We start from the raw sequence: 27,590 nt of genomic DNA, 5'->3' as shown, positions 1-27,590 counted from the left end.
CATATGTACTGTATTGTTATTAATCACTTAGTTTTAGTAACCTTTATAAATTGTACTCATTTAATCGCATATGGTGTACTGTCTGTTTTTGGGCGAGGCGGGGACATCACACAGCATCCACACCAGCTGATTACCCAGTTTGGCGGGGCCGAAGGCGGCTCCCCCTAGACGAGAATGAGTTGAGCGAGCCTGAGGTGACCCAGGGGGTTACACACAGAAAATAAATCCAAAACTGCATTGGCACGATAGCAATAATTCAACACACAGCAGCTTGGGAGGGCATGCTTAAAAAACCAAGCAAACATAAGGAATGTGACAAAGGTAACCAGTCGGTTGGAAAAGAGAGGTAATGAAAAATTGCTCAAAGAGATCCAAATATTTTGTCTATTTCAACTCTACTTAGCAAAATATAATTTTTTAAAAAAGACATTTAGCCAAGTAGTCTGTGCTGTTGATTATTCTCTGGATATTTCCTCCCTTAATTTCTCTTAAGGGGTGTTCTTTTTTCCTTCAAGTTTCTATGCAACTTTCACATGCTATTTGCTTCAAATTGCTCCACGTGTGAGAATAGGAGGGAACTATACATTGTTCGAAGACAACAAAGCATTAAAATGGCACACTAAAATGTATTTTACTACTGCAAACTGACTGAATTGCCAAAAAAGCCATCAAAACAATGATGTATTAAACCTGGTGCAAAAGGATACATGTTGCTGCCCTGACATCACTATCATCCTCCACAATCATTTTCTGCATTGTGTGAGCACAAATCTTTTGGAGGGAAAATGCCCATCCATCCTTACTGCTTTGCTACTCTTACTGGCCTGGCTGTTTTTCAGGAACTTGGGAACAATGCTCTAGAGGTCCTATAAAGAATTTTGACCCAAAGCACAATGATTCTGTCTCAGCAATACATGCTGTTCAGTCCGTTGAGTTCCTCCAACAGATGGCTTGTTGCTAATGTCTGTTTTTAGTTTCACTGCCCTCAATACCACCATATGCCTTCAAATCTGACCTTCCAGGACCCAACTACTGTTCCCTCAATACCACCATATGCCTTCAAATCTGACCTTCCAGGACCCAACTACTGTTCCCTCAATACCACCATATGCCTTCAAATCTGACCTTCCAGGACCCAACTACTGTTCCCTCAATGCCACCATATGCCTTCAAATCTGACCTTCCAGGACCCAACTACTGTTCCTTCAATACCACCATATGCCTTCAAATCTGACCTTCCAGGACCCAACTACTGTTCCATCATTTTCTGCCTTGTGTGCAATTTAAAAACATGGGAGAAAGGGAAGGAGTGAAGGAGGAGCTGGTGGGTCATGCATAGAACTAGGTGATTAGGAAGATGATGGGCAGATGGAATCAGGTAGCAGTGAGGGTTGAAGCTGGGAGACAACAGCTGGTAGGTGCTAGGTTAAAACATCGAGGGAGAGAAAGAATGGGAGTAGGCCATAACTTCTCTCATCATTTCACTGGCTATGTGGGAAAATCCTCGTTCCAAACCAACACTGGCACTACCCGACAACATCAACTACTGCATTGGTGCAGCCTCCTTAATTCACACAGAACTCAATTTTATCACCTTCATTCTAATCACTTGGACCGTTTCTGATAGTTTTCTCCATTTTCTGTATCTCTTACTCCATCTCAGAAGACAAACGATCCACTAACATTTACTTTAAATACACCGACTGAATCCCCCATCCTGTCAGCCCTCTCTCAGTTTCTCCATCTCCACCATGTCTACACTCAGAATGAGGCCTTCTATTCCAGGGCAGCTCAAATATCCTCCTTTTTCAAGAAATGTAGCTTCCCCCCTACTGTGGCTGATTGCGAATAATACCCACCCTAAAAGCTGCTTTTACCAAAAGCTCCATTCAAGAGAGCATTATAATGCTTCCACCAGGCAGTTAATCTGATCAATCATTCATTTTAGCTCCTCTGCCACCACCCTGTATTACCCATATCACTACACTGTAAACACTTCTAATCACTTTTTATAATTTATTTTATTTATTTTTATTTACTGATACAGCATGGAACAGGCCCTTCCAGCACAGTAACTAATGCACTTTTTTAACCCTAGCCTGATTACACGACAATTTACAGTGACCAGTTTACTAGAGTTTACTAGGATGGGAATCAAGAGTGCAAAAACAAATAGTGGAATGGTTGTGGAGAAAGGTGTTTTTAAAGCTACACAGTAGGACAGGAATCAAAAATTTGAGTACGATGGGATTAATATTCTGAGCTGTATATATTTCAATGCAGTATTATAGGTGAGGGATGGCTTTGCTAGTCAGGGAAAATACTACAGCAGTGCTTCGGCAGGACAGATTAGAGAGCTTGTCTACTGAGGCCATATCGGTGGAGCTGAGAAACAGGAAAGGTATGACCACATTAATAGGGTTGTATTATAGACCACCCAATAGTCAGTGAGAATTGGAGGAGCAAATCTGCAGAGAGATAACAGACAACTGCAGGAGACACAAAGTTGTGATTGTAGGGGATTTTAATTTTCCACACATTGATTGAGACTCCCATACTGTTAAAGGTCTAGATGGGTTAGAATATGTAAAATGTGTTCAGGAAAGTTTTCTAAATCAATATATTAATGTACCAACTAGGGAGGATGCAATATTAGATCTCTTATTAGGAAATGAGTTAGGGCAGGTGATGGAAGTGTGTGTAGGGGAACACTTTGGTTCCAGTGATTATAACACCATTAGTTTCAACTTGATCATGGATAAAGATAGATTTGGTCCTCGGGTTGAAGTTCTAAACCGGAAAAAGGCCAAATTTGAAGAAATGAGGAAGGATATAAAAAGTGTAAATTGGGACAGGTTTTTCTCTGGCAAGGATGTGATTGGTAAGTGGGAGGCCTTCAAAGGAGAAATCTTGAGAGTGCAGAGTTTGTATGTTCCTGTCAGGGTTAAAGGCAAAATGAATAAGAACAAGGAACCCTGGTTCTCGAGGGATATTGGAACTCTGATAAAGAAGGAGAGAGAGAGATGTATAACACATATAGGCAACAGGGAGGAAATAAGATGCTTAAGGAGTATAAAAAGAGTAAGAAGATAAGAAAGAAATCAGGAAGGCTAAAAGAAGACATGAGGTTGCTTTGGCAGTCAGGGTGAAGGATAATCCAAAGAGCTTCTACAGGTATGTGAAGAGCAAAAGGATAGTGAGGGATAAAATAGGTCCTCTTGAAGATCAGAGTGGTCAGCTATTAATGGAAGCAAAAGAAATGCGAGAGATATTAAATGGATTTTTGCATCTGTATTTACTAAGGAAACTAGAATGGATCTTATGGAAACAAGGCAAACAAGTAGGGAGGTCATGGAACTTATACAGATTAAAGAGGAGGAGGTGCTTACTGTCTTGAGGCATATCAGAGTAGATAAATCCCCAGGAACTGACATGGTATTCCCTCAAACCTTGAAGGAGACTAGTGTTGAAATTGCAGGGGCCCCGACAGAGATTTTTAAAATGTCAATATCCATGGGTCAGGTGCCAGAGGATTGGAGGATAGCTCATGTAGTTCCGTTGTTTAAAAAAGGCTCAAAAAGCCAGGAAATTATAGGCCGGTAAGTTTGACATTGGTAGTAGGTAAATTATTGGAAGGAATACTAAGAGATAGGATCTACAAGTACTTGGACAGACAGGGACTTATTGGAAAAAGTCAGCATGGCTTTGTGCGTGGTAGGTCATGTTTAACCAATCTATTAGAGTTTTTTGAGGAAGTTACCAGGAAAGTGGATGAAGGGAAGGCCCTTACATGGACTTCAGCAAGGCCTTTGACAAGGTCCCACATGGGAGGTTAGTTAGGAAGATTCAGTCGCTAGGTATACATGGTGAGATAGTAAATTGGATTAGACATTGGCTCAATGGGAGAAGTCAGAGAGTGGTAGAGGAGGATTGCTTCTCTGAGTGGAGGCCTGTGACTAGTGGTGTGCCACAGGGATCAGTGCTGGGTCCATTGTTATTTGTCATCTATATCAATGATCTGCATTATAATGTGGCAAATTGGATCAGCAAATTTGTTGATGATACAAAGATAAATACTTTGTGGAGATTTGTGATATATATGATTATATGATATACATGTCCAATGCCTAAAATACATCTTATGGAAATGTTTGTTTGATGATGAACTTCAATAAAAAAAATTACAAAAATAAGATTGGAGGTGTAGTGGACAGTGAGGAAGGTTTTCAAAGCTTGCAGAGGGATTTGGACCAGTTGGAGGAATGGGCTGAAAAATGGCAGATGGAGTTTAATGCGGACAAGTGTGAGGTATTGCACTTCGGAAGGTCAAACCAAGGTAGAACATACAAGGTAAATGGTAGGACACTGAGGAGTGCAGTAGAACAGAGGGATCTGGGAGTACGGATACATAATTTCCTAAAAGTGGTGTCACAAGTAGATAGGGTAGTAAAGGGAGCTTTTGGTACATTGGCCTTTATAAATCAAAGTATTGAGTATAAGAGTTGGAATGTTATGGTGAGGTTGTATAAGGCATTAGTGAGGCCAGATTTGGAGTATTGTGTGAAGTTTTGGTCACTGAATTACAGGAAGGATATTAATAAGGTTGAAAGAGTGCAGAGAAGGTTTATAAGGATGTTGCCGGGACTTGAGAAACTGAGTTACAGAGAAAGGTTGAAGAATGAGGGGAGACTTGATAGAGGTATATAAAATTATGATGGGTATAGATAGAGTGAATGCAAGCAGGCTTTTTCCACTGAGGCTAGGGGAGAAAAAAAACCAGAGGACATGGGTTAAGGGTGAAGGGGGAAAAGTTTAAAGGGAACATTAGGGGGTGCTTCTTCACACAGACAGTGGTGGGAGTGTGGAATGAGCTGCCAGATGAAGTTGTAAATGCAGGCTCACTTTTAACATTTAAGAAAAACTTGGACAGGTACATGGATGAGAGGTGTATGGAGGGATATGGGCCAGGTGCAGGTCAGCGGGACTAAGCAGAAGAACGGTTCGGCACAGCCAAGAAGGGCCAAAAGGCCTGTTTCTGTGCTGTAATGTTCTATGGATAAATTCCCAGAGCCTGAAAAGGTGTTCACTTGAAGCCTGTGGGAGGCTTGTGCATAAATTGCAGGGCCCTAGCAGAAATATTTAAAAATCCTTAGCCACAGGTGAGGTGCCAGAGGATTGCAGGATAGCTAATGTTGCTCTGCTGTTCAAGAAAGGTGTTCAGAATAAACCTGTAAAACATTGGCTAGTGAGCCTGACATCAGCAGTGGGAAAGTTATTGGAAGTGTTCGAAGGGACTGGATATACGAGTATTTGGGTAGACAGGGACTGATAAGGGATAGTCAGCACGACTTTGTGCATGGTAGGTCATGTCTAAATAATCTCATAAGAGTTTCTGAAAAGGTTACCAGGAAAGTTGATGAAGGCAAGGCAGTAGATGGTGTCTACAAGGAAAACTTTTAGCAAAAGCTTTGACAAAATCCCATGTGGGAGGTTGGCCAAGAAGGTCCAGTCTCTTGGCATTCATAATAAATTGGATTAGACATTGACTTCACAGGAGAAGCCAGAGAGTTATTGTAGATTATTGCCTCTCTGACTGGAAGTCTGTAAGTACAACTGTGCCGCAGAGATCGATCCTGGGTGCATTGCTGTTAACTGGATTAGCAAATTTGTGGATGACACCAAGATTGGGGGTGTAGCATACATCAAGGAAGACTGTGAAAGCCTGTAATGGAATTTGAACCAGTTGGAAAAATGGGTTGAAAAATGGCAGATGGAATTTAATGCAGGCATGTGAGGCGATGCACTTTGGGAGAACCAAGCAGAGTAAGTCTTACATGGTGAGTGTCAGGGTACTGAGGAGTGCGGAAGAACAAAGAAATCTGGGAATACAGATCCATCTTGAAAGAGATATCACAGGTAGATATGGTTGTACAGGAACCATATGAAGGCACATTGGCCTTCATAAATCAATGTATTAAGTTTAGGAGTTGGGATGTTATGCTGAAGTGTATAAGATGTTGATGAGGCCTAACCTGGAATATTGTGTGCAGTTTTGGTCATCTACCTATAGGAAAAATGTAAATAAGATTGAAAATACGCAGAGAAAATGTACAAGGACGTTGCCAGGACCTGAGTTTTAACTAAGGATTGAATAAATTAGGACCCTAGAACATAGAAGATTGAGGGGAGATTTGATAGAGGAATATAAAATTATGAGGGGCATAGATAAGGTAAATGCAAGCAGGCTTTTTCCACTGAGATTGGGTGAGACAACAATTAGAGGTCATGGGTTAAGGGAGGGAAGGCGAAATTTTAACAGGAACTTTAAGGGGAACTTTTCCCACTCAGAGTGTGGAATGAGCTGCCAGCATAAGTAGCAAATAAGGGTTCAATTTCAATACCTAAGAGAAATTTGTATTGGTACCTGGATGAGAGTGGTATGAAAAGCTATGGCCCAGGTGTAGGTCAATGGGACTAGGCAAATCAATGGTTCAGCAGAGACTAGATGGGCTGTAGGACCTGTTTCTGTGCTGTAGTGTTCTATGACTCTATAACCAATTAACCTACTTAATCCATACCTCTTTGCACTGTGGGAGGAAACTGGAGCACCCGAAGGAAATCCACACGCACAGAGGAAGAACGTACAAACTTTCCTATAGAGAACGCCAGAATTGAACACCGAACTCCGATGTCCCAAGCTGTTTACATTGTAAAAACATGCTGGTATTTATGCAAATACGCACATTTTATTTCATATTCATATTTTAAACCCTAACTTTATTTTTTATATAATTCTTTATAATTAAGTGCTGAATGCAATTTCCTAATACATGTAAACGTAAATGATGAATAAAGTTGATCATTAATAGACACCTCTCTCATCTTTCTTCTGTTTCGCATATGTCTGCTCTCAACCCATCTACCACCTTGCCAACAGAACATAAATAGAGTTACCTTAATCTTTAGCTTTCACCCCATTAGCCTTCTCATCTGGCAAGTCATTCTTCATCATTTTAACCAACAGCAAATGGATCCCACCAGCAGTCACATCGTCTCCTCCCATTCCTTTCTGCCTTCCACAAGAACCACATTTTCTGTGACTCCTGGTTTCCTCACCCCTCCAAATCTCCTGATATTTACCCTGCAACCGCAGGAGACGCAACACTTATTCTTACACCTCCCTGTGAATCACCTTAATGTGTATGTATTTTATCATATACTCACTTAACAATATTTCCTATTTCTAGCTATTCTAATGTTTTATTATTTCAATCAGTTCTGATCCCACTAATTAAAGTTAAATTGGAGTAACGTAAATTAGTGTTTAAATATCAATTCATGCACTGAGATATATTAGCCGTTTCTATCAAAATAGCTTACCACTTTCTCTTTTATAGTTGACGACTTTTCTGCTTTCATCAGTGTAATCCAAATTTTCATCATTCACCAAACTTCTGATTGCAGAAAAGTGCAAGGATTTTACACTTGTATCTCCTGTTTTGTATACAAGTGTCAGCACAATGCTTTCCTAGTATGGAAAATAGCTGGGATGGATATCTTTTTCACTTATGCAATCAAGAGAAAGGAAGAGGGAGATAGATACTTCCTTCTGAGTGCTTGTATTGTCAGCACTGGCCAACTTCAGCTGAATGTTGAATATTGCATTAATTAAAAAGAAGTTTCAATAGAACCTTGAGATTTTTAATATGAACTCAAGTGGTGCAGTGTGAATTTAAATTCTGTCTCAAAGCAGAACTCACTCTAAATTAATCTATTGTAGGCCTAATCCTAACACACATTAGTGAAAAATGGTCTTCAATCTGAAACAATTTTGCTTCTCTCTATAGCCACAGACAGACCTGCTAAATTTTTTTCAATATGTTTTGATAATACTACACAAGAATATTGACACCGTATTGAAACTGACTGGAAAAATAATCCACCAATGCATCGGTAGAGGGATGGGAACTGGAATCATAGGGCTGAGGATGGGCAGTTGGTATACAAGTAGATGCAGTGTGTAGTGAGACTGTGAGAAAGGACAAACAGATGACAATGTAAAATTGTAGTCATGGGGGGGGGCAAAATCGAAAACAGTGATGAAAACAGGACTGAGGGTGTTATATTTAAATTAACGCTGTATACAGAATGAGGTAAATGACCTTGTAGCACAGAGAGAAATTGAGAGTGTGAAAGACCCAGATGGGAGTTGTAAACAAGTCAGAATCAAGTTTAATATCACTGTTGTGAAATATGTTGTGAAATATATTGTTTTGTGGCAGCAGTACTTTACAATGCATAACAATAAAAAAATATAATTTACAACATCTATAAATTAATAGTGCAAAAAGAGCAAAAAAAATGGTGCTGTAGTGTACATAGATTCATTGTCCATTCAGAAATCTGATGACGGATTGTTTGGGGGGTTGGGGGGGAGGAGGAGAAGCTGCTCCTAAAAATGTTGAGTGTCTCTTTTAAGGTCTTGTACCTCCTTCTTGATGGTAGCAATGAGAAGGGGGTATGATGAGAGTTTTTATTGGCAGCTGCTTTTGAATGTGTCCTCAATGCTGAGGTGGTTAGTCCCCATGATGGAGCTGGCTGAATTTGAAACTTTCTGCAGCTTTTTGCAATCATGCACAGTGCCCTCTCCATACCAATCAGTGATGCAACCAATCAGAATGCTTTCCACTGTACATCTGTATAAATTTGCGAGAGTTTTTGGTGACATACCAAGTCTCCTCAAACTCCTGATGAAATATAGCCACTGTTGTCCCTTCTTTGTAACTGTGTCAATATGTTGGGCCCAGGTTAGATCTTCAGAGATGTTGGCACCCAGGAACTTGAAACTGCCCTCCCTTTCCACTGTTGAACCCTCGGTGAGGACTGATGTGCATTCCCTTGACTTCCCCTTCCTGAAGTTCACAAACAATCCCCTGGTCTTACTGATGTTGAGTGTAAGGTTATTCTTTTGACATCAACCAGCTGATCTATCTCACTCCTGTATACCTTCATCACCACCTGAAATTCTGCCAACAATAGTTGCATCATGGGCAAATTTATAGATGAAATTTGAGTTCTGCCCAACCACAGAGTTGTGGGTGTAGATACAGCAGTGGGTTAACACACATACTTGAGGTGCACCAGTGTTTTTGTCAGCAAGGAAGAGGTGTTAGATCCGATCTGCAATTACCGTGGTCTCCCAATGGTGAAGTTAAGAATCCAAACAAGATCCAAGATGTGGGTACAAATTACAATGGGAAATAGAAAAGGCATGTAAAAAGGACAAAATTCCAATAGCCGTGGGAGATTTCAATATGCAGATAAATTGGGAAAATCATGTTGGTGTTGCTTCCCAAGAGAGGGAATTTGTAGAATGCCTGTGAAATGACTTTTTAGAGCAGCTTCTATTTAAGCCCACTAGGAAAAAAACAATTCTGGATTGGGGATTGTGTAATGAAACAGATTTGATTAGAAAGCTTAAGGTAAAAGAAACTTTAGGAGTCAGGGATCTTAACATGATCGGATTCGCTCTGCAGTTTTAGAGGAAGAAGCTAAAGTCAGATTTATCAGTAAATCAGTGAAGTAAGGGAAATTACAGGGGCATGAGAGCAGCGTGCCAAAGTTGACTGGAAGGAGGCACTAGCAGGGATGACAGCAGACACCAATGGCTGGAGATTCTGCGAGCATTCAGAAGGCACAGAATAGACACATCCCAAAGTATTAGTATTCTAATGTGAAGCTGAGGCAACCATGGCAAAAAAGGAAAGTCAAAGACAGCATAAAAGCAAAACAGAGGGCGTATAATAGAGCTAAAATTAGTGGGAAGTAAGAGACTGGGAAGCTTTTAAAAAACAATTTAAGATAACTGAAAAAAAACATAAGGAGAGAAAAGGTGAAATGTTAAAGTAAACTAGCCAGTTATATCAAAGAATTATTACATTAGAGGCTTTTAAGGGATGCTTAGATAGGCAGATGTAAGGTGGATATGGACATAGTGTAGGTAGGAGGGATTAAAGTTGGGGTGTTTTTGATTTGCTTTTTTTGCTGGTTCGCCACAACACTGTTTTGTGCTGTTCTATGTTCTAAAGATACTATGGACCCGCTGCAGGTCAGCTGTAATAGGTAGTTGGAATGGTTCTGTATGGCCTACATAGGCCAAAGGGCCTATTTCTGTGCTGTACTTTTCTATGACACCAGGGGCATAATACAAGTTTTTTTTCCAAAGATATGAAGTAAAGAAGAGGGAAGAGTGGATATCGGACCACTGTAAAGTGATGCTGGAGAGGTAGTAATGGAGAACAAAATAATGACATACGAACTTAATAAATATCTTGCATCAGACTTCACTGTGGAAGAAACTAGTAGTATGCCAGAAATTCAGGAGTGTCAGGAGCCAGAAGTGAATGCAGCCTCTATTACTTAGGAGAAGGTGCTTAGGAACCTGAAAGGACTGAACCAGATGGGCTACACCACAGGTTTCTGAAATAGATAGCTGAATTGTTGAAGCATTGGTAATGGTCCTTCAACTAGATTCTGGAATAGTTCCAGAGGACTGGAAAATTGCAAATGTTACCCCAATCTTTAAGAATGTAGGGAGGCTGAAGAAAGGAAATTATAGTCTGACTTTAGTGGTTGGGAAGATCTTGGAATCCATTATTAAGGATGAGGTTTTGGAGTACTTGGAAGCAAATGATACAGTAGGCTTCAGCCAGCATGGTGTCCTTAAAGAAAAATCTTGCCTGACAAACCTGTTGAAACAGACAAGATAGACAAAGGCGAGTCAGTGGATATTGTTTACTTGATTTTCAGAAGGCCTTTGACGAGGTGCAAAACATGATGCTGCTTAACATGACAGGAGCCCATTGTATTACAAGAAAGATACTAGCATGGATAAAAGATTGGCATTCTGGTAGAAGGCAGAGTGTGAAAAAAAAGGGACCTTTTCTGGTTGGCTGCCAGCAACTAGTGGAGTTCCACAAGGGCCAGTGTTGAAGCCACTTCTTTTCACATTATACGTCAATGCTTTAGATGATAGAATTGATGGCTTTGCCGCCAAGCTTGCAGATGATATGAAAATAGGCAGAGGGGCAGGTATTATTGAGGGGCCTGTAGAAGTACAGACAGATTAGGAGAATGGGCAAAGATGTGTAGGGAAGATAGAGCAGATTGTGTTGAGAAGTATATGATCTTGCACTTCGTTAGAAAGAATAAACAAGGAGAAAATTTAAAAAGCTGATGCACAAAGTGGACTTGGAAGTCCTCATGCAGGGGTTCCCCACCTGGGGTATACAGACCCCTTGCTTAATGGTATTGGTCCATGGCATAAAAAAGGTTGGAAATTCCTGCCCTAAGGTAAACTTGCAGAGCAAGTTGGTGGTAAGGATGGGAAAAGCAATGTTAGCATTCATTTTGAGGGGACCAGAATATAAAAGCAAAGATGTAATGCAGAGGCTTTATACGGCATTGGTCAGAGTGAACTTGGTAGCATTGTGAGCAGTTCTGGGCCCTTTATCTAAGAAAAGACATACTGGCATTGGAGAGGATCTACAGGAGATTCACAAGAACAATTCTGGGAATGAAAGGATTAATATATCAGCATCATTTATTGGCTCTGGACCTGTATTTGCTGGGGTTTAGAAGAACGGGGGGGGGGGGCGATCTCATTGATCTCAAAGACTGAAAGACCTAGATAGAGTGCATGCAGAAAGGATGTTTCCTATAGTCAAAATAGAGGGACGCCCATTTAGAACAAAGAGGAGGAATTTCTTTAGCCAGAGGGTGGCGAATCTGTGGAATTCATTGCCACAGACAACTGTGGAGGCAAGTCATTGGATATATTTAGAGTGGAAGTTGATAGGTTCTTGATTAATCAGCGAATCAAAGGTTAACGAGAGAAAGCTAAAGAATGGGGTTGAGAGGGATAAAGTCAGCCAAGGAGGAATGTCAGAGCAGACTTGATAGGCTGAATGGCCTAAATTTGCTCTTTTATCTTATGGTCTCCTCCTCCTCCCCCACTATCCAGGGAGCTAATAAATTCTTTTAGGTAAGGCAAAGATTCACATGGCCCTCCTCCCACCCTACCTAGAATATTCAGTGCTCTTGGTGCAGCCTCCTCTACATCAGCAAGATCAAGTGCAGTTTATGCTTATGACAAACACCAAGGTCATCTTGAACTCCAAGTTGCATGTCATTTCAACTCCCTTTCCCACTTCAACTCTGACCTATCAGTCCTCAGCTATCTCCACTGCCACACGAACACCAGAAACACACTTCAGGAAGAGCAGCTTATTTCCACCTGGGTAGTCTCTAACCCAGTGGGAAGAACACGGATTTCACTGATTCCAGGTAACCAGATTCTCTGTGTTCCAAGCTCTCTCGCTCTGATCCACCCAGGTTCTTTTACCTCCCCCACTCCACTTGTTTCCAAATCCTCCACAAGGTCTCCATCAGCCAGTTCTGTTCTCCTCCTCCAACTAACTCATTATCCCATTATCATAAGATCCCATTATCTCATTATCATAAGATCCCATTATCTCATTATCATAAGCCCATTATCCCTCCCTTGTCTGGATCCAGTTATTAACTTCCTTCCTTACCTGATTCCAACCTCAGCAGCCTCGTCTCTACATCTTTTCCCAGCTTCTCTCTACCTCTCCTCCACCCCTACCTGACCCCAAATGCTCCATTTTCTCTCTCAAAGTCTGCCTCCAACAGCCAGTCCCCTGACTCCACCTCTCTCCCCCATCAGCTCCATCCGTCCATCATCCGCCACTTCAACTAGTCCCAACTATCAACCGGCAGCTCCTATCTCACCTCACCCCTTCCTCTCATTTCTTTATACTGGTGATCACTCCAATGCAGAAACATCAATCATTCCTCTGCCTCCATAGATGCTGTCTGACCTATGCAGTACATCAGCTTATACTTTTGTTTCAAGTAACATACAATTTTGCTTTTGAAATCACCCAGTTTCCTACATCTTCTTTGCTTGAGGCCAATCCAACCTCCTCAACCCAATCTAACTTCCACCACCCATATTGAATTCACCCTTCAACTTCTCAGCCTTACATCCAGAAGCTACTACCTACCCATCCACAATATGCAATTCAATTCTGGGACTTCTGATCTCATAGGGGTACTCCTAAGCCTCACAGAAATACGGAAAGTAACACTTACATTTATAAATTGTCTTAAATAGGAAAGAAATAGAACAGTACTAGACAGGAACAAGCCCACAATGTCTGTGCCAACTACATAGCAAATCATCCCAAGGTACCCCCAGGAACTTCAGGCAAAATATGAGAGTCACAAGAGAAGATTTTTGAACAAATGACCAAAGGTTTGGAAAAAAAAGTAGGCCATAAATAACAGAAGGATACAAAGGTACGATTCTTAGAAAGGGAATTCCAAAGCTTTGTTCCTAGTTTGCAGATGATTGAGTAGTATGCAGGTCCAAGAGAATTAGGGATGCTAACAAGAAAAAAAATTAGAATGAAATTGAAATAAAAGGAGCATAGAGTTAAAGAAAGAGTTAAAATGTAAGGAAAATATTGCATTCAACATTCTACAGGAATTGCCTTAGTTGCCACTACTAACACATAACAAAAAGGGTATTTTTTTATTCATCTTTTTAAACAAAATTACCATCTAGGTTTGTATTTTAAACTTTAATAAATGTCAACTTGAAAAACACAAATAGATCAAGCTAAGGGATTGATTGGAATCTCACTGGAAAAGATCTGCACCGTCAGTGCTTTGTAATGTGAGCTGGATCATCCAGTTGCACTGTCAAGCTATTATTAGTGAATGTAGACTCACAAAGTCCGAGGCAGGTACACAGAAAAGTCAAGCAGTTTACACACTCTGTAAGATGTTCACAGGATACATTAGCTTCCTTATACATACACCCTGACACCTTATGATCTTCCATCATACAGACTAAAATCTGAATACTGAGAAACAGACTTAAATCAGAGAATGTTAGCTTAACATCCATAGTGCATAGATACACTATGTTACATTCAGAACAAATGTTTATATTGATTAAAAGATTCATCAATATGCTGAACTGTACATTCACAATTCCCTCTAGAAATGACTCAAAGATATTAACAGCCTTTGAGCTCATGCCCAAGTATAATGGGCAAATCTAACCAACAGCTATCACCTGCAAGTTCAAACAGTCCTAATCTTGTCCTTTTCAAGTCTGTTGTTCACACACAGGGTGCTCTCCAGCTCAGTGACAATAAGCCATTTGGTCTTTTAAATTTTACTACTTGAGATCAATTTTGCCACGATTTGAGGCTGTTTTAAACAAATACCAGAGTCCTTTGCAACACGTACAACACGCTGGAGGAACTCAGCAGGTCAGGCAGCATCCGTGGAAACGAGCCACATTTCTGCCCAACCTGCTGAGTTCCTCCAGCGTGTTGTACACGTTGCTTTGACCACAGCATCTGCCGTGTACTCTGTGTTTACCAGAGTCCTTTTGCAGGTACTACTACAGCTAGTCTAGATAGGGAACTTGAATTGTTTTGCTATAATACAATTTCATTGAGTTTCAATGGAATAAAGTACGGAAGCATTAGTCAATGTCTCACATCAACTGAGGCATTAATTTCTTTTGGGATCAATGAAATATCTATCTACTACATGAAACTAGGTGATCATAGTGCACAATGGAGTGCATCCAAACACAAACTCCAAAACTGATCACGCACTTTATCCCCAAAATAATGTACAACAGTTATTCCCAGCAGGGGCGGTTGTGTGTCCTAAGGGGGCACCAGGTGAAACAGAAGTCGGGGGGGGGGGGGGTGGCATTCAAGTTTCTTGGGGGGAGGGGGCAGTAGGCAGCACGCTAACTCGAGGCATGAGACCTGACCAACTGTGCCAACTCGCTGCCATTGTCAACATCCGACAGGCAATCCCAGTTTGTGTTAATTTTTAATTTTAATTTAGCCCCATTAATGATGGATAAATATATATGCCTTGATCTCAGAGTCTGAAGGCGGTGAAGCTTTGAATTCTAATCCTGCTAAGAAATAGAAACTACAGAAAATGTGTCATTACTATCTTACATACATGGAGTATGGTTTTATTCCGTTCCCGTCAGATAAGTGACACCCTGTGTGTCTTATTTGTAATACTGTACCATCTAATGAAGACATGAAGCCATCAAGATTCCAGAACATTTCCATAAAAGACACCCTCAAAAGGCTATTTATGGTATTACTCAGTTCCAGTAGATAAAAGAAACATTTGAAAAGTGTTATACATTAGATTCATTTGCCAAGAAAACTAAATTGACCTTGATAGATCCAGCACATAATTCTCTGCAACTTCTAACATCTCCAACAGGATCCCACCACCAAGCACATCTTTCCCTCCTCCCACTTTCTTCAGAGATCGCTCCCTACACTATTCCCTCGTCCATTCATCCCTCTCCACTGATCTCCCTCCTGCAAGTGGAACATGTGCTACACCTGCCCCTACACCTCCTCCATCACTACCATTCAGACCCGAAACAGTCCCTCCAGGTGAAGTGATTCACTTGCGAGTCTGCTGGAGTCATATAGTGCATCTGATGCTCCTGGTGAGGCCTCCTGTGTATCGGTCAGATCTGACGTAGATTGGGAGATTGCTTAGCCAAGCACCTATACTCTGTCCGTCAGTAGATGCGGGATCTCCCAATGGCCATCCATTTCAGTTCCACTTCTCATTCCCATTCTGATTTGTCCATCCATGGCTTCCTATACTGTCACGATGAGGCCACAATCAGTTTGGAGGAACAACACCTTATATTCTGTCTGGATAGCCTCCAGATGTCGGCATGAACATCAATTCTCAAACTTCCAGTAATGCCCTGCACCCACCCCCTTCACCATTTCCCATCCCCTTTTCCCTCTCTCACCTTAACTCCTTGCCTGCCCATCGCCTCCCACTGGTGCTCCTCACCCCCCCTTTTTTTTCTTCCACGGCCTTCTGTCCTCTCCTACTAGATTCTCCCTTCTCCAGCCCTGTATCTCTTTCACCAATCCACTTCCCAACTCCTTACTTCACCCCTCCCCCTCCAGTTTCACCTATCACCTTGTGTTTCTCCCTCTGCTCACCCCACCTATTAAATCTACTCATCTTTTTTTCTCCAGTCCTGCTGAAGGGTCTCGGCCCGAAACGTCGACTGTACTCTTTTCCATAGATGCTGTCTGACCTGCTGAGTTCCTCCAGCATTTTGTGTGTGTTGTTTGGATTTCCAGCATCTGCAGATTTTCTCCTGTTTGTTGATAATAGTCTCATTGCTCCTTATCACATTTCCAAAATGACAGCAAAGTGTGGAAAACCTCATATAACTGGCAAAAGATTAATAATGCTTGCTGTATCAGAAGTGCTCACCAGTGTTCTCAAAGTAGATACCAGTATTTTAAAATCAATTCCTCCGAGTAATAACTCTGTAGCTTGTCGTACTGACAAAATGAGTGAAGATACTGAATATCAACTCTGCACAGAAATACAAAAAGCAGAATTTGGGATACAACTGGATGAGTCAACTGTGCGAGACAGGCATTGCTAATGACATGTGTACAGTTAATCAAAAATGGAAAAGCTTATGAAGAGATTTTCTTTTGTAAAAAGTTAAAAACAAATATCAATGGTGAATCCATCTACAACAATCTCAAAATGAATATTGACAATAAAAGTATTCTGATTAGGAATATGATTTCTTGTGCAACAGATGGAGCACCATATATGACAGATTGCCATGCTGGTTTAGTGGCATTTATGAAAAAAGAAATTCCAAGTCTGTTTGCAATCCATTGTGTAATACATTGTCAACATTTCGCAGCCAAAAACCTCAGCCAGCAACTTTTTTCAAGCATGATTCTTGTAATATCTGCTATCAACAAAATTAAAGCTCATCTATTAAAAGCAGAATATTTCCTCAGTAATGCCAAGATAATGATGAAGAGATTGCACACTTGCTTCTTCACATTGAAACGTATTGGCTGTCAAAAGGCTGCTGCTTAAAATGTTTATTTGATCTTTTTGACACTGTGGTTGAATTTTTGCTCAAAGTCGACAAGAGCTTGGGAAACAAGATTGAACTTCTACGTGGAGATGTAGCATACTTAGCCAATCAGTGTGACAAAATGAACATTCTAAATATGAAACTACATGGTGAAAATTTCTGTTTAATCCAAGCAAAAAGTGCAGTCTCTACTTTTAATCAGAAAATTGGAAATAGATAAGCAAAACATTGGGATAAGAATGTTCTCAGTTTTCCTGCATGAAAAGTATGGCACTCACTTTCATAGTCAGTGATTTGCAAGAGTACTTCAGTCATTGAAAAAAGATTTTCAGAATCAATTCAAGGATTTAAATGATCTGGAAATTCCAGACTGGTTAATTAACCCATTCCTTTGCAAGGAAGAGAGATTGCAAGAGGAAATTATCAAAATTCAGAATGATGATGAAGCAAAAATGCTTTTCAAAACTGTCGGCTTTTGTGGTGTGTAGCTACACAGTCATAAAAAAGTTTCCTGGTCTTTGGAGAAGAGTCAAACTGCTCTTCGTTGTATTTCCATTCTCCTACCTTGTTGAGAGAGACTCAGTGCAGTGAACAACATACAAAAAACAGAAACAGCCTGAATATTGTTACACATGGGGACTTAAGGTTTTTGCTATCACGACTCGAACCAACTCTTGCTAAAGACCAACAAGCTCAAGGATCACATTGATATCGAAGCTGCTATAAAGCACACAGGTACTGTGTAAGCTAGGTTTAAAGACAAATAAAAATTTAAAGCAGAATCATTTTTCTCATGTTAGCATATGGTAGACATGTTTTTACAGTATGGGGGATGTCAGAAAGTAGGAGCATTGGTAAGTACAAAAGCACTTTGGTGGGGGTGTTAGGCTAAAACAGGTTGGGAAACACTGATGTACAGGGTCAACATTGGAGAGTCTCAACAAAATTAGCCATCGAACAGAGCACAAGATTGCAAGCTAACAGGAACCTTTAGGCCACCTTAGTCAGAAACTGCAAATTGCAGCCAGAAATTGGACATCACACATCTACACACCTCAGTAGCCAAGTCTGTCGAAACAGTGTACAGAAGCACTTTATCAAACATTGTGTACCTGGATGTAGCAGACAACTGAGCATTCTCAGAGGAAGGGAATACATGGTGGAGGTAGTTGCTGAGGAATCTGTCATTCACAAATCCTGCCAAAAATAAAATTATTAAATCAGATACATTCTCCTGAATTATGATACCTAATACTATTCATTCTAATAATATTCATTTCTGTTGTGTTACTTAAATGCACTTTTTGTATAAAAAAGTCATTTTCCATTCCATTCGAAATCAGCTCCTTGTCTTTCAACCCCTCAATCTCAATTCCCTAAATGTAATATTTTTGATGTTTCTACTTTATTGTGCCCAATCAGAAGTGGACAGTATGATAAATGCTGACTACTAACCAATAACTCACTACATACCCAAATCCTTAAGAGCTATTTAATTATCGACAGACTGCTCATTCTGATGTACTCTTTTTAACTTCATTCATTGACAATGATCAGAATTAAGTTCTTGATCATTCTCTGGCACGAGGGACATCAATGTCAATATACCATCATCTTCACTATCCCTCAAGGTTAGATGAAATAGGAACAGCTTGCAAATTAAAGTGCTTTCCCATTAGCCCATGTGACTCAGGAACACAACGTGTGAAGATTTCACCCAAGAACAAAGCAATAAATCTAGCCACAGAAAGCAAGTTTCACCAATGCCTCTAATTCCCCAGGAGGCTGTCAAACCTAATCAATTTTTATGATGCACTACAGAAAGCACAACGGCATGCTGTGGTAACTGCTCTACATGTGACCGCAAGAAACTGCAGAGAGTTGTGTGTACCACACTGGAAACCAACCTCCCCTCTATGGACACAATATCCACAGCTGACCCCAACCAACGAAGGACCTCATGTGAACACCAGCACATTGCTAGCTCTCATTTTTGCAGTAGCACAGTGCAAGATGACCTCAGCACAGGTAACGAAGTGGGAGAGCTGATGCTCATCTCTACAACCATCCAGCTAATGGTTCTCTTTTCTCATTTATTCATCTTCCAAGAATGTGGGAGTCACTATCAAATCCAGCATTTATTGCCCATCCCTACCTATACTTGAAAAAGTGATGGTGAGCCAACACCTTGAGCCTATGAGATACTCCCATAATGTTGAAAGAGTTCCAGAATTAGACCTGGCAGTGAAAGATGAGCATTATATTTCTATGTTTTACACATCTCATATTTGGGCGCCACTATAGTATAGAAGTTAGTGTGATGCTATTACAGCTCAGGGTGTGCTGGAGTTCAGGATTCAATTCCAGCACGATTCTGTGAGGAGCCTCTGTACATCCTCCCCATGCACAGGTATTCTCCAGGTTCTCGGGTTTCCTCCCAGCCCAAAAGATATACTGGGCAGGTGAATTAGTCATTATAAATTGCCCCATGATTAGGTTCGTGTTAACAGGGTTTGTTGGGAGTTGCTGGAGCAGCATGCCTTGAATGACCAGAAAGGCCTACTCATGCTGTATCGCTAAATAAATTAATTTCCAAATCAGAATTATGTGCAATGTGCAGTCAAACCAGGAGATGATGCTGCTCACCCCTGCTACCTTTGATGGTATATCTGACTGGTTTGGGAAGTGTGTTGGAATAGCCCTGTGAGAATAACAGCGATGGTATGCCCTAAAGCCATTGTGTACTCATGGTAGAGAGGGGGTTGCTGGATGGGTTGCCAATCAAGCCAAAAATTCTGCCTGAACAGTATCAAGATCTGGTATGATGAGGCCAAACACAAGGAGCAACACCTCATTTTCTGTCTGTGTGGCCTCCAACCTGATAGCATGAGCATCAATTTCTTTAACTTCTGATAAATACTTCCTCTTCTTTTTTTTATTCCACATTCTGGTTATCCTCTCAATCCTTCTCCTTCCCTATCACCTCCCTCCAGTGGCCCCCCTCCTTCCCTTTCTCATATTGTCCACTCTCCTCTCCTATCAGATTCTTTCTTATTCAGCCTTTTACCTTTTCCACCTATCACCTCTCAGCTCCTTATGTCATGCCCCTACCTCACCCACCTTTCCCATCACCTATCACCTGCCACCTTCTTATTATGGCTTCTGCCCCCCTTCTTTTCCAGTCCTGATGAGAGGTCTCAGCTGTTTATTCACCTCGTTGATGCTGCCTGACTTACTGACCACCTCCAGCACTTTTGTGTGTTACTCAAGCTTTTCAGCATCTGCAGAATTTCATGTTTGAGAGTTAGCAAGGTGGACTCAGCTGGACAAGTGGGGAGAGATCTCCTCATATTCTTGAATTGTGTTGATGGAAAGATTTTAGGGTGCAGGAGGTGACTCACTGTAACCACGATATTTGGGTGACGGGGTGAAAGGTTGCACCAGCCTTGCACCAAATCCACAAACCTCTCTTCCCAATCTGTCCACACTTCCACTTGAATAACTAATGTTTTGATCCCTTTATTGAAAACAATTACAAGTACTAATTCTGCATTGCTGTGTTTCCCAGCACTAGCTTGAATTTGATGTGGATGAGTTGTGAGATGTGATGAAATGTGATATTTGATATAGACCTGTGAATGGGAATGTACAAAGCACAGTTAGTATGTTTGCAGATAATAGGTAGTGTTATGGTTATCGTAATTTACAGAGGGATCTTGATCAGTTGGTAAGTGGGCTGAGAAATGGCAAATAGTTTAATTTACAATGAATAGTAGGCCCCTGAGAAATGATGGGAATTCAAGTACATGGATTCCTGAAAATGGCATCAGAGAGTGATTAATATGGGTTTAGCATGATGATCTTCACTGGGCAGGACATTGAGTACAGAAGTTGTGATGTTATGTTGCAGTTATACAAGACATTGGTCATACTGCATTTGCAATATTGTGTTTCGTTTTGGTAACTCTTATAGGAAAGATGCCATTAAATGGAAAGAGTGTGGAGAATATTTACAAGGATGTTGACAAGACTGTGGGACTGAATTATGGAGGCAGATTGAGTAGGTTGGGACTTTTAGAGAGGTGGTCTTACAAAAGGGCATAGATGGGGTAAATGTGCACATCATTTTCCTGGCATGAGGGAATTAAGAACTAAAGGACAAACAGAAACACAGAAAACATACAGCATAATACAGGCCCTTCGTCCCACAATGCTGTGCCGAACATGTCCCCACCTTAGAACCACCTAGGCTTTACCCATAGCCCTCTATTTTCCTAAGCTCCACGTAGCTATCCAGGAGTCTCTTAAAAGACCCTATCATTTCCACCTCCACCGCCAGCAGCCCATTCCACACACTCACCACTCTCAGCGTAAAAAAAACTTACCCCTGACATCTCCCCTGTACCTTCTTCCAAGCAACTGAAAACTATGCCCTCTCATTCTAGCCATTTCAGCCCTGGGAAAATAGCCTCTGACTATCCACACGATCAAAATCTCTCATTATCTTGTACACCTCTATCAGGTCACCTCTCATCCTCTGTCACTCCAAGAAGAAAAGACCAAGTTAACTCAACCTATTCTCATAAGGCATGCTAATCCAGGCAACATCCTTGTAAATCTCCTCTGCACCCTTTCTATGGTTTCCCTGTCTTTTCTATAGTGAGGCGACCAAAGTTGAGCACAGTACTCCAAGTGGGGTCTGACCAGGATCCTATATAGCTGCAACATTACCTCTTAGCTCTTAAACTCAGTCCTACGATTGATGAAGGCCAATGCACCGTATGCCTTCTTAACCACAGAGTCAATCTGCGTAGTGGCTTTGGGCGTCCTATGGACTCGGACCCCAAGATCCCTCTGATCCTCCACACTGTCAAGAGTCTTACCATTATAGCTATATTATGCCATCATATTTCACCTACCAAAATGAACCATCTCGCACTTATCTGGGTTGAACTCCATCTGCCACTTCTCAGCCCAATTTTGCATCCTATCAATGTCCCATTATAATATTTAAGTTGAGAGGAGAGAGTTTAAATAGGAACCTTTGGGATAACTTTTTCCACCAAGAGCATGGTCAGTAACATGGATTGGTTGGGCTTAAAGGCCTGCATCTGGGCTGCATGCCTTTTTGCAATTTAACAGCTCTCAGAATCACTAAAAATTCCTAGTAACAAAAAGCATAATTAAAAGAGGAAGAAATCTATCTGAATTTGAACAAGGACATCAGAGCACCAAAATGTGCTGACTGCCCATGGAAAATGCATTGAACACCTTACTGCAGGGCTATTAACTGAGTGGAATCACGGATAAGTGAGACAAGGACAGAGGTCCCATTCTTGTAACAACCTCAGCATTATACTCGAATTACAGAAACCAACTGTGAACACCGTCCTATAGTAATATTCAAATCAATGATTCAGGAAACTTACAGTCATATCATACCACACAAGTACATCAGCACTTCAGCTACTAAAGTTTAACAGGTCTTGCATGATTTACATCTCAATTCGTGACTTAAGCTTCTTGGAAACTGACATACCCAAAAGGTCAAACACGAGGAAATCTGCAGATGCTGGAAATTCAAACAACACACACAAAATGCTGGTGGAACACAGCAGGCCAGGCAGCATCTATAAGCAGAAGCACTGTCGACGCTTCGGGCCAAGACCCTTCATCCTGATGAAGTGTAAATACACTTGGTGCTACCTACATTTCAGTCTTTTACTAAATTGGAAAGAGAATTTGCCAACACGAAGAAATCTGCAGATACTGGAAATTCAAGCAACACACACAAAATGCTGGTGGAACACAGCAGGTCAGGCAACATCTATAGGAAGAAGTACAGTCAACATTTCATGCCGAGACCCTTCGTCAGGACTAACTTAGTCCTGACGAAAGGTCTCAGCCTGAAACATTGACTGTACTTTTTCCTGTAGATGCTGCCTAACCTGCTGTGCTCCACCAGCATTTTGAGAGAACTTGATATCCTTTTTTGGGCACCAGACAGTCAAAACTTCATCCCATTAAGGAAAAAATTTTATACAAAACAGCAATGCACACTCCAAACAGCATCTTCACTCTCTCAACCAACAACAGTATATGGACCCAAACATACCCGTGACCTTTGACTTTTCATTGTCGGTGGGCAGCCGATAACTCTTCCGGGAGTATGCTGCACTGGTTCCTCCTTTCGATGTCATTTTCCACCTAGACGACTCTAGACTGAACAAATGGAGCATGAGGGGCAACTACAAGTATTGTACTGTGATAGGTGGACGCAATTCCGGATGACAAATTACACTGAGCAACAAACAATAAAACGGAAAAGTGTGTGTAAGAGGGAGGGGTTGGTGAGATTGGGGGTGTTGAGATGGAGGGGTGAGTGTGAGGGGGGTGTGGCGCCGGTGAGGAGGGGGGGTTGGCTGTGGGGGGGGGATTGGCGGTGAGGGGGATGAGGTGTGAGGAGGTTGAAGAGGGGGGGTTTGAGGAAGGTGGTTGAGAGGTGAGGAGGAGACGGGGAGGAGGGGAGAGTGAGTGGAGGTGGTTGTGGGAAGTTGTAGGAGAGTGGATGGGAGGAGGGCAGTAGGGTGTGGGTGGAGGGAAATGGGAGAATGGGGTGGGAGGGGGTTGGTACCGTTTAGGGGAGATCTCGACAACCGCACACTTCTTGTTCATGTATCGGCCCCCACATCTGCCCCACCAAGCGCCCAGCTGCGGCCCCAACCGTGGGTCCCACTCTCTTTCTGCCCGTGTCCTGGTCTCCTTACCTGCCTCGCCGGCCGACCAGTCCCAGTCCCGATCCCGCACCCGCTCGTCTCCCAGGTAACGTCCCACCCGCTCGACTCAAGGCGCCGGCTGCACCGCCATGATGCCGTACGGTGGCCGCCTTGGCCGTAAATTCAAAACGCGATCAGCCACCGCGCGCGCACTGCTGTAGCCGTGGGCGCGCAGCTTCGACCACGAGCATGCGTGCGCATCCAAGAGTCACTGATTCTCATGCCAGAAGCGAGCTGATAGCGTTGTTAAGAATGTGTATAGTGCGTTACCCTTCATTAATGTTGGTCACTGACTTCAAGAGCCGTGAGTCAATGTTACACCTCTGGCTATCAGGGATATTGTCTTTAGTTTTGGTCGCCTCGGTGAAAGGATGTGGTGCAGAGATTTACCGGGATGCTGTCTGAAATAGAAATCACGTCTTATCAGTTGAGTGAGCTAGGGTTTATATCTTTGGAACAAAGGAGAATGAGAGGTGATTTGACAGAATTGTACAAGATGATAAGTGCTGTAAATCCAATTGATTGATCGAAGTGAGTAATACAAGGTGGCATCCGTTTAAGATGATGAGAGGGGGACGCCGGGGTAAATTCTTGATATAGAGTGTGTTGGTGAGTGGAGGCCTGGTGTAGTGTCAGAAACAGATACATTAGGGCTATTTAGAAACTCAGATAGGCACGTGAATAAGGGCTATGGAGGAGGGAAGAGCTAGATTGATCTTGGAGTAGGTTTGAAGGTCAGCACAACATCGAAGGCCTGTACTGTAGTGTTCTGTATTCTACGTTTAGTTTTTGTTTCACCTGTAAAATGTTGTACCATCTCCTGCACTTCAGTATTATTAATGAAGATAACAAAAGTGAGGGATGAAAAGGGTGTGGAAAAGGTTCACAAGGGTATTGCCAAAACTGGAGAGCTTGAGTTACAATAAGAGATTAATTCACCATCTTATGCACCTGTGAGCCGTGTCCAACACTCCTCTGTTCACTGTGGAAGTCCTACCTTTGAGCCTCGAGAGGCTGCAGATGCTGGAACCTGGGGTAACACAAGCAACACTTCTGCATGCTGCCTGGTCAGCTGAGTTCTTCAAGCATTTTGTGTGAAGGTCCTACTTCTGTCTGTAACTTCCTGTCACTTAGAATTGACTCCAATAATTTTCTCACCACTGAAGCTGAACCAATTACTTTGTTTATGTCCTCTCTTTTCAAATCATGGTACAATATGAGAAATTCTCCAATTTTCTGCCATTCCAGGTGTAGTCAAAGATGGTCAAAAAATTGTACTTGAGTTTTTGCCACTTCTTGCCTTCTTAATAGCCTGGGATGTGATTTCATAGCTGAAAACCCCTGCTTGTTTGTTCTTTATCATATCTAGTGACCAGTACTCACTGCAATGTTATCTTTATCCCCTTAGTGAAACAGCAACAGTCTATTTATCAAAACTCAACTCACATCCTCCTCCTGCACAAACACATTACAATTTTATCCCCTAAAAGCTCTGCTCTTTCCTTGGATCTTTATGTACATGAACCATCTATACATTTTCATTTATCAGCCTATATCTCCCCTTTGCTTTCCTAATTTGCCTTTTGAAGTTATCCCTGTAAATTCTCATTACTTCCAGGCTTTCTGCCATGCCATAGTTATTCAATATTGAATCTGGTCCTTTAGCCCACTGAATCCACACCAACCATCTACTACCCATTGACTCCAATCCCATTTTATTCCTACCCCCCCACCCCCGGATTCCTGTTGATTCCCCTGGGATTCCCGTTTAAGATGGTGCTATCAAACGTGTGTGACAGCTCGCTAAAAACATTACTAATAACACCTTTTCTGAAGTAAATTGTGGTAAATTATCACACAAACAATGAGGAGGCGAGGGAAGGCGAAACTCATTCAAGGGATGAATTGAGTATAGGAGTAAAGAGGTCCTTCTGCAGCTGTACAGGGCCCTGGTGAGACCCCACCTGGAGTATTGTGTGCAGTTTTCATCTCCAAATTTGAGGAAGGACATTCTTGCTATTGAGGGAGTGCAGCGTAGGTTCACAAGGTTAATTCCCGGAATGGCGGGACTGTCATATGTTGAAAGATTGGAGTGACTGGGCTTGTATACACTGGAATTTAGAAGGATGAGAGGGGATCTGATTGAAACATATAAGATTATTAAGGGATTGGACATGCTGGAGGCAGGAAACATGTTTCCGCTGATGGGTGAGTCCAGCACTAGAGGCCACAGTTTAAGAATAAGGGGTAGGCCATTTAGAACAGAGATGCGGAAAAATGTTTTCACCCAGAGAGTGGAATGCTCTGCCCCAGAAGGCAGTGGAGGCCAAGTCTCTGGATGCTTTCAAGAGAGAATTAGATAGAGCTCTTATAGATAGTGGGGTCAAGTGATATGGGGAGAGGGCAGGGACAGGGTACTGATTGTGTATGATCAGCCATGATCACAGTGAATGGCGGTGCTGGCTAGAAGGGCCAAATGGCCTACTCCTGCAACTACTGTCTATTGAACCGTGCTGGTACGTTGCAGAATTGACACAGATGGAGTGAGCCATTCGGATAGCAGAAGCCGAAGCAGTGGAATCCCGATGCCCCTGCGAGCGATGTTGGATTGCTGTGGGCGCCAAGCCAATTTGGAGAAATCAAGAGCAGCTTTGGGTTGGGCGGCAAAATCTGGGCACGGAGCAAGTCACCGTGCAGCCTGCTCTAGGCCCAAACTTTTTCACGGTAGTGGAGCTCGGCTCCTACTGTGAGGTACAATACACTGTTGGGACGATTTAAACAATAGACTGGAAAGACAGGGCATCAGGACCAGAGGCGAGAGCTGATTTCACTCGTTCTCTCACTGCTCTCTCTGTGGCGCTGAGGCTGGCCCCAGCCGCTGTGCTCCATGCCTGCTAACATGATGAACTAATACTGAGGCTTTGGGCCTACTCCGGGGTTCAGAGCTAAGGGCTCATTTTGGTTTGGAATGCTGTTGTTGTTGCTCACTTCTTTTGTTTACATAATTTGTGTTTGTTTTTCCTCTTTCTCTGCACATTGCGTATTGGTCTTTATCTTTTTTTTCCATTGGGTTATTTCCAGTTTCTTGTTTTGTGGCTGCTGTGAGCAAACAACCTCAAGGCTGTACAATTTTTACATTCTTTGATGATAAATGTACTTTGAAAGCTTTGAAATTCTATCGCCCACACACCAATCAACATATCTTTGGCATGGGAGAAAATACATTCACAGGGAAAATGTACAGACTCTGCACAGACAACATCAGAGGTCGAGCCTGAATTGGGGTCTCTGGCACTGAAATTGTTGTCATGAGAGGGAAGCTTCCCCATCTTGCCTTATCCTACCTACTGTGCATCTTGTCATCTGGGGCATTAGATTTGACAGTTCTGTCCTTTGTGGGAACTTCTACCCCGACCCTCTGAATCTTTTCCTCAAATGACTGACACTGGTCTGAAACTTAGAACAACTAATGCTGTAAGGTAGTTTGAAAAGTTCTAAATTAGGCTAAGGACAGCAAAATGAATTTACAAAGCACAAGTCGGAACCAGCTCCTTGAGAGTAGCTGAGACCGCTGCTGCACTCCCATTGATGATCCTTCCATGTCCCAGCTGGGTTGCCCAACAGGGCCTGCAGCTGATAGAACTGTGTCCATCTTCAGTCCTCACCACCTGTTCAGAGTTTGCACGTTCATCCTGGGGTTCCCCAAAGCTTGCAGGTTGGTAGCTTAACAAAGTGATGTAAATTGCCTCTGGTGTGAAAGTGGGTGTTGGAAGTTGGAGAGGGTTGAT

General features: G+C 42.1%; 1 protein-coding gene across 2 annotated transcripts in view; it reads right to left on the bottom strand.

Annotated features, from left to right (window-relative positions):
• The window catches only part of LOC132377967 (E3 ubiquitin-protein ligase RNF123), a 428,887-nt gene extending 404,951 nt beyond the window's left edge, over positions 1-23,936 (bottom strand). The window contains exons 1-3 of one of the 2 annotated variants that reach the window (XM_059944516.1): positions 23,794-23,936; positions 23,142-23,248; positions 18,139-18,223 (exon numbers count right to left, since the gene is read on the bottom strand). In XM_059944516.1, coding sequence (XP_059800499.1) covers positions 18,139-18,223; positions 23,142-23,226 — 170 coding nt within the window. In that variant the 5' untranslated portion in view covers positions 23,227-23,248; positions 23,794-23,936. Of the gene's footprint in view, positions 1-18,138; positions 18,224-23,141; positions 23,499-23,793 lie in introns of those variants that run through there. The other variant, XM_059944515.1, reaches the window with a different exon arrangement.
• Positions 23,937-27,590: the final 3,654 nt, after the last annotated feature.

The sequence above is a fragment of the Hypanus sabinus genome, chromosome 19 (genome assembly GCF_030144855.1).
Source record: "Hypanus sabinus isolate sHypSab1 chromosome 19, sHypSab1.hap1, whole genome shotgun sequence".
Lineage (NCBI taxonomy): Eukaryota > Metazoa > Chordata > Chondrichthyes > Myliobatiformes > Dasyatidae > Hypanus > Hypanus sabinus.
The sequence above is the reverse complement of the archived record's forward strand: the minus strand, read 5'-3'. Positions and strand labels throughout refer to the sequence as shown.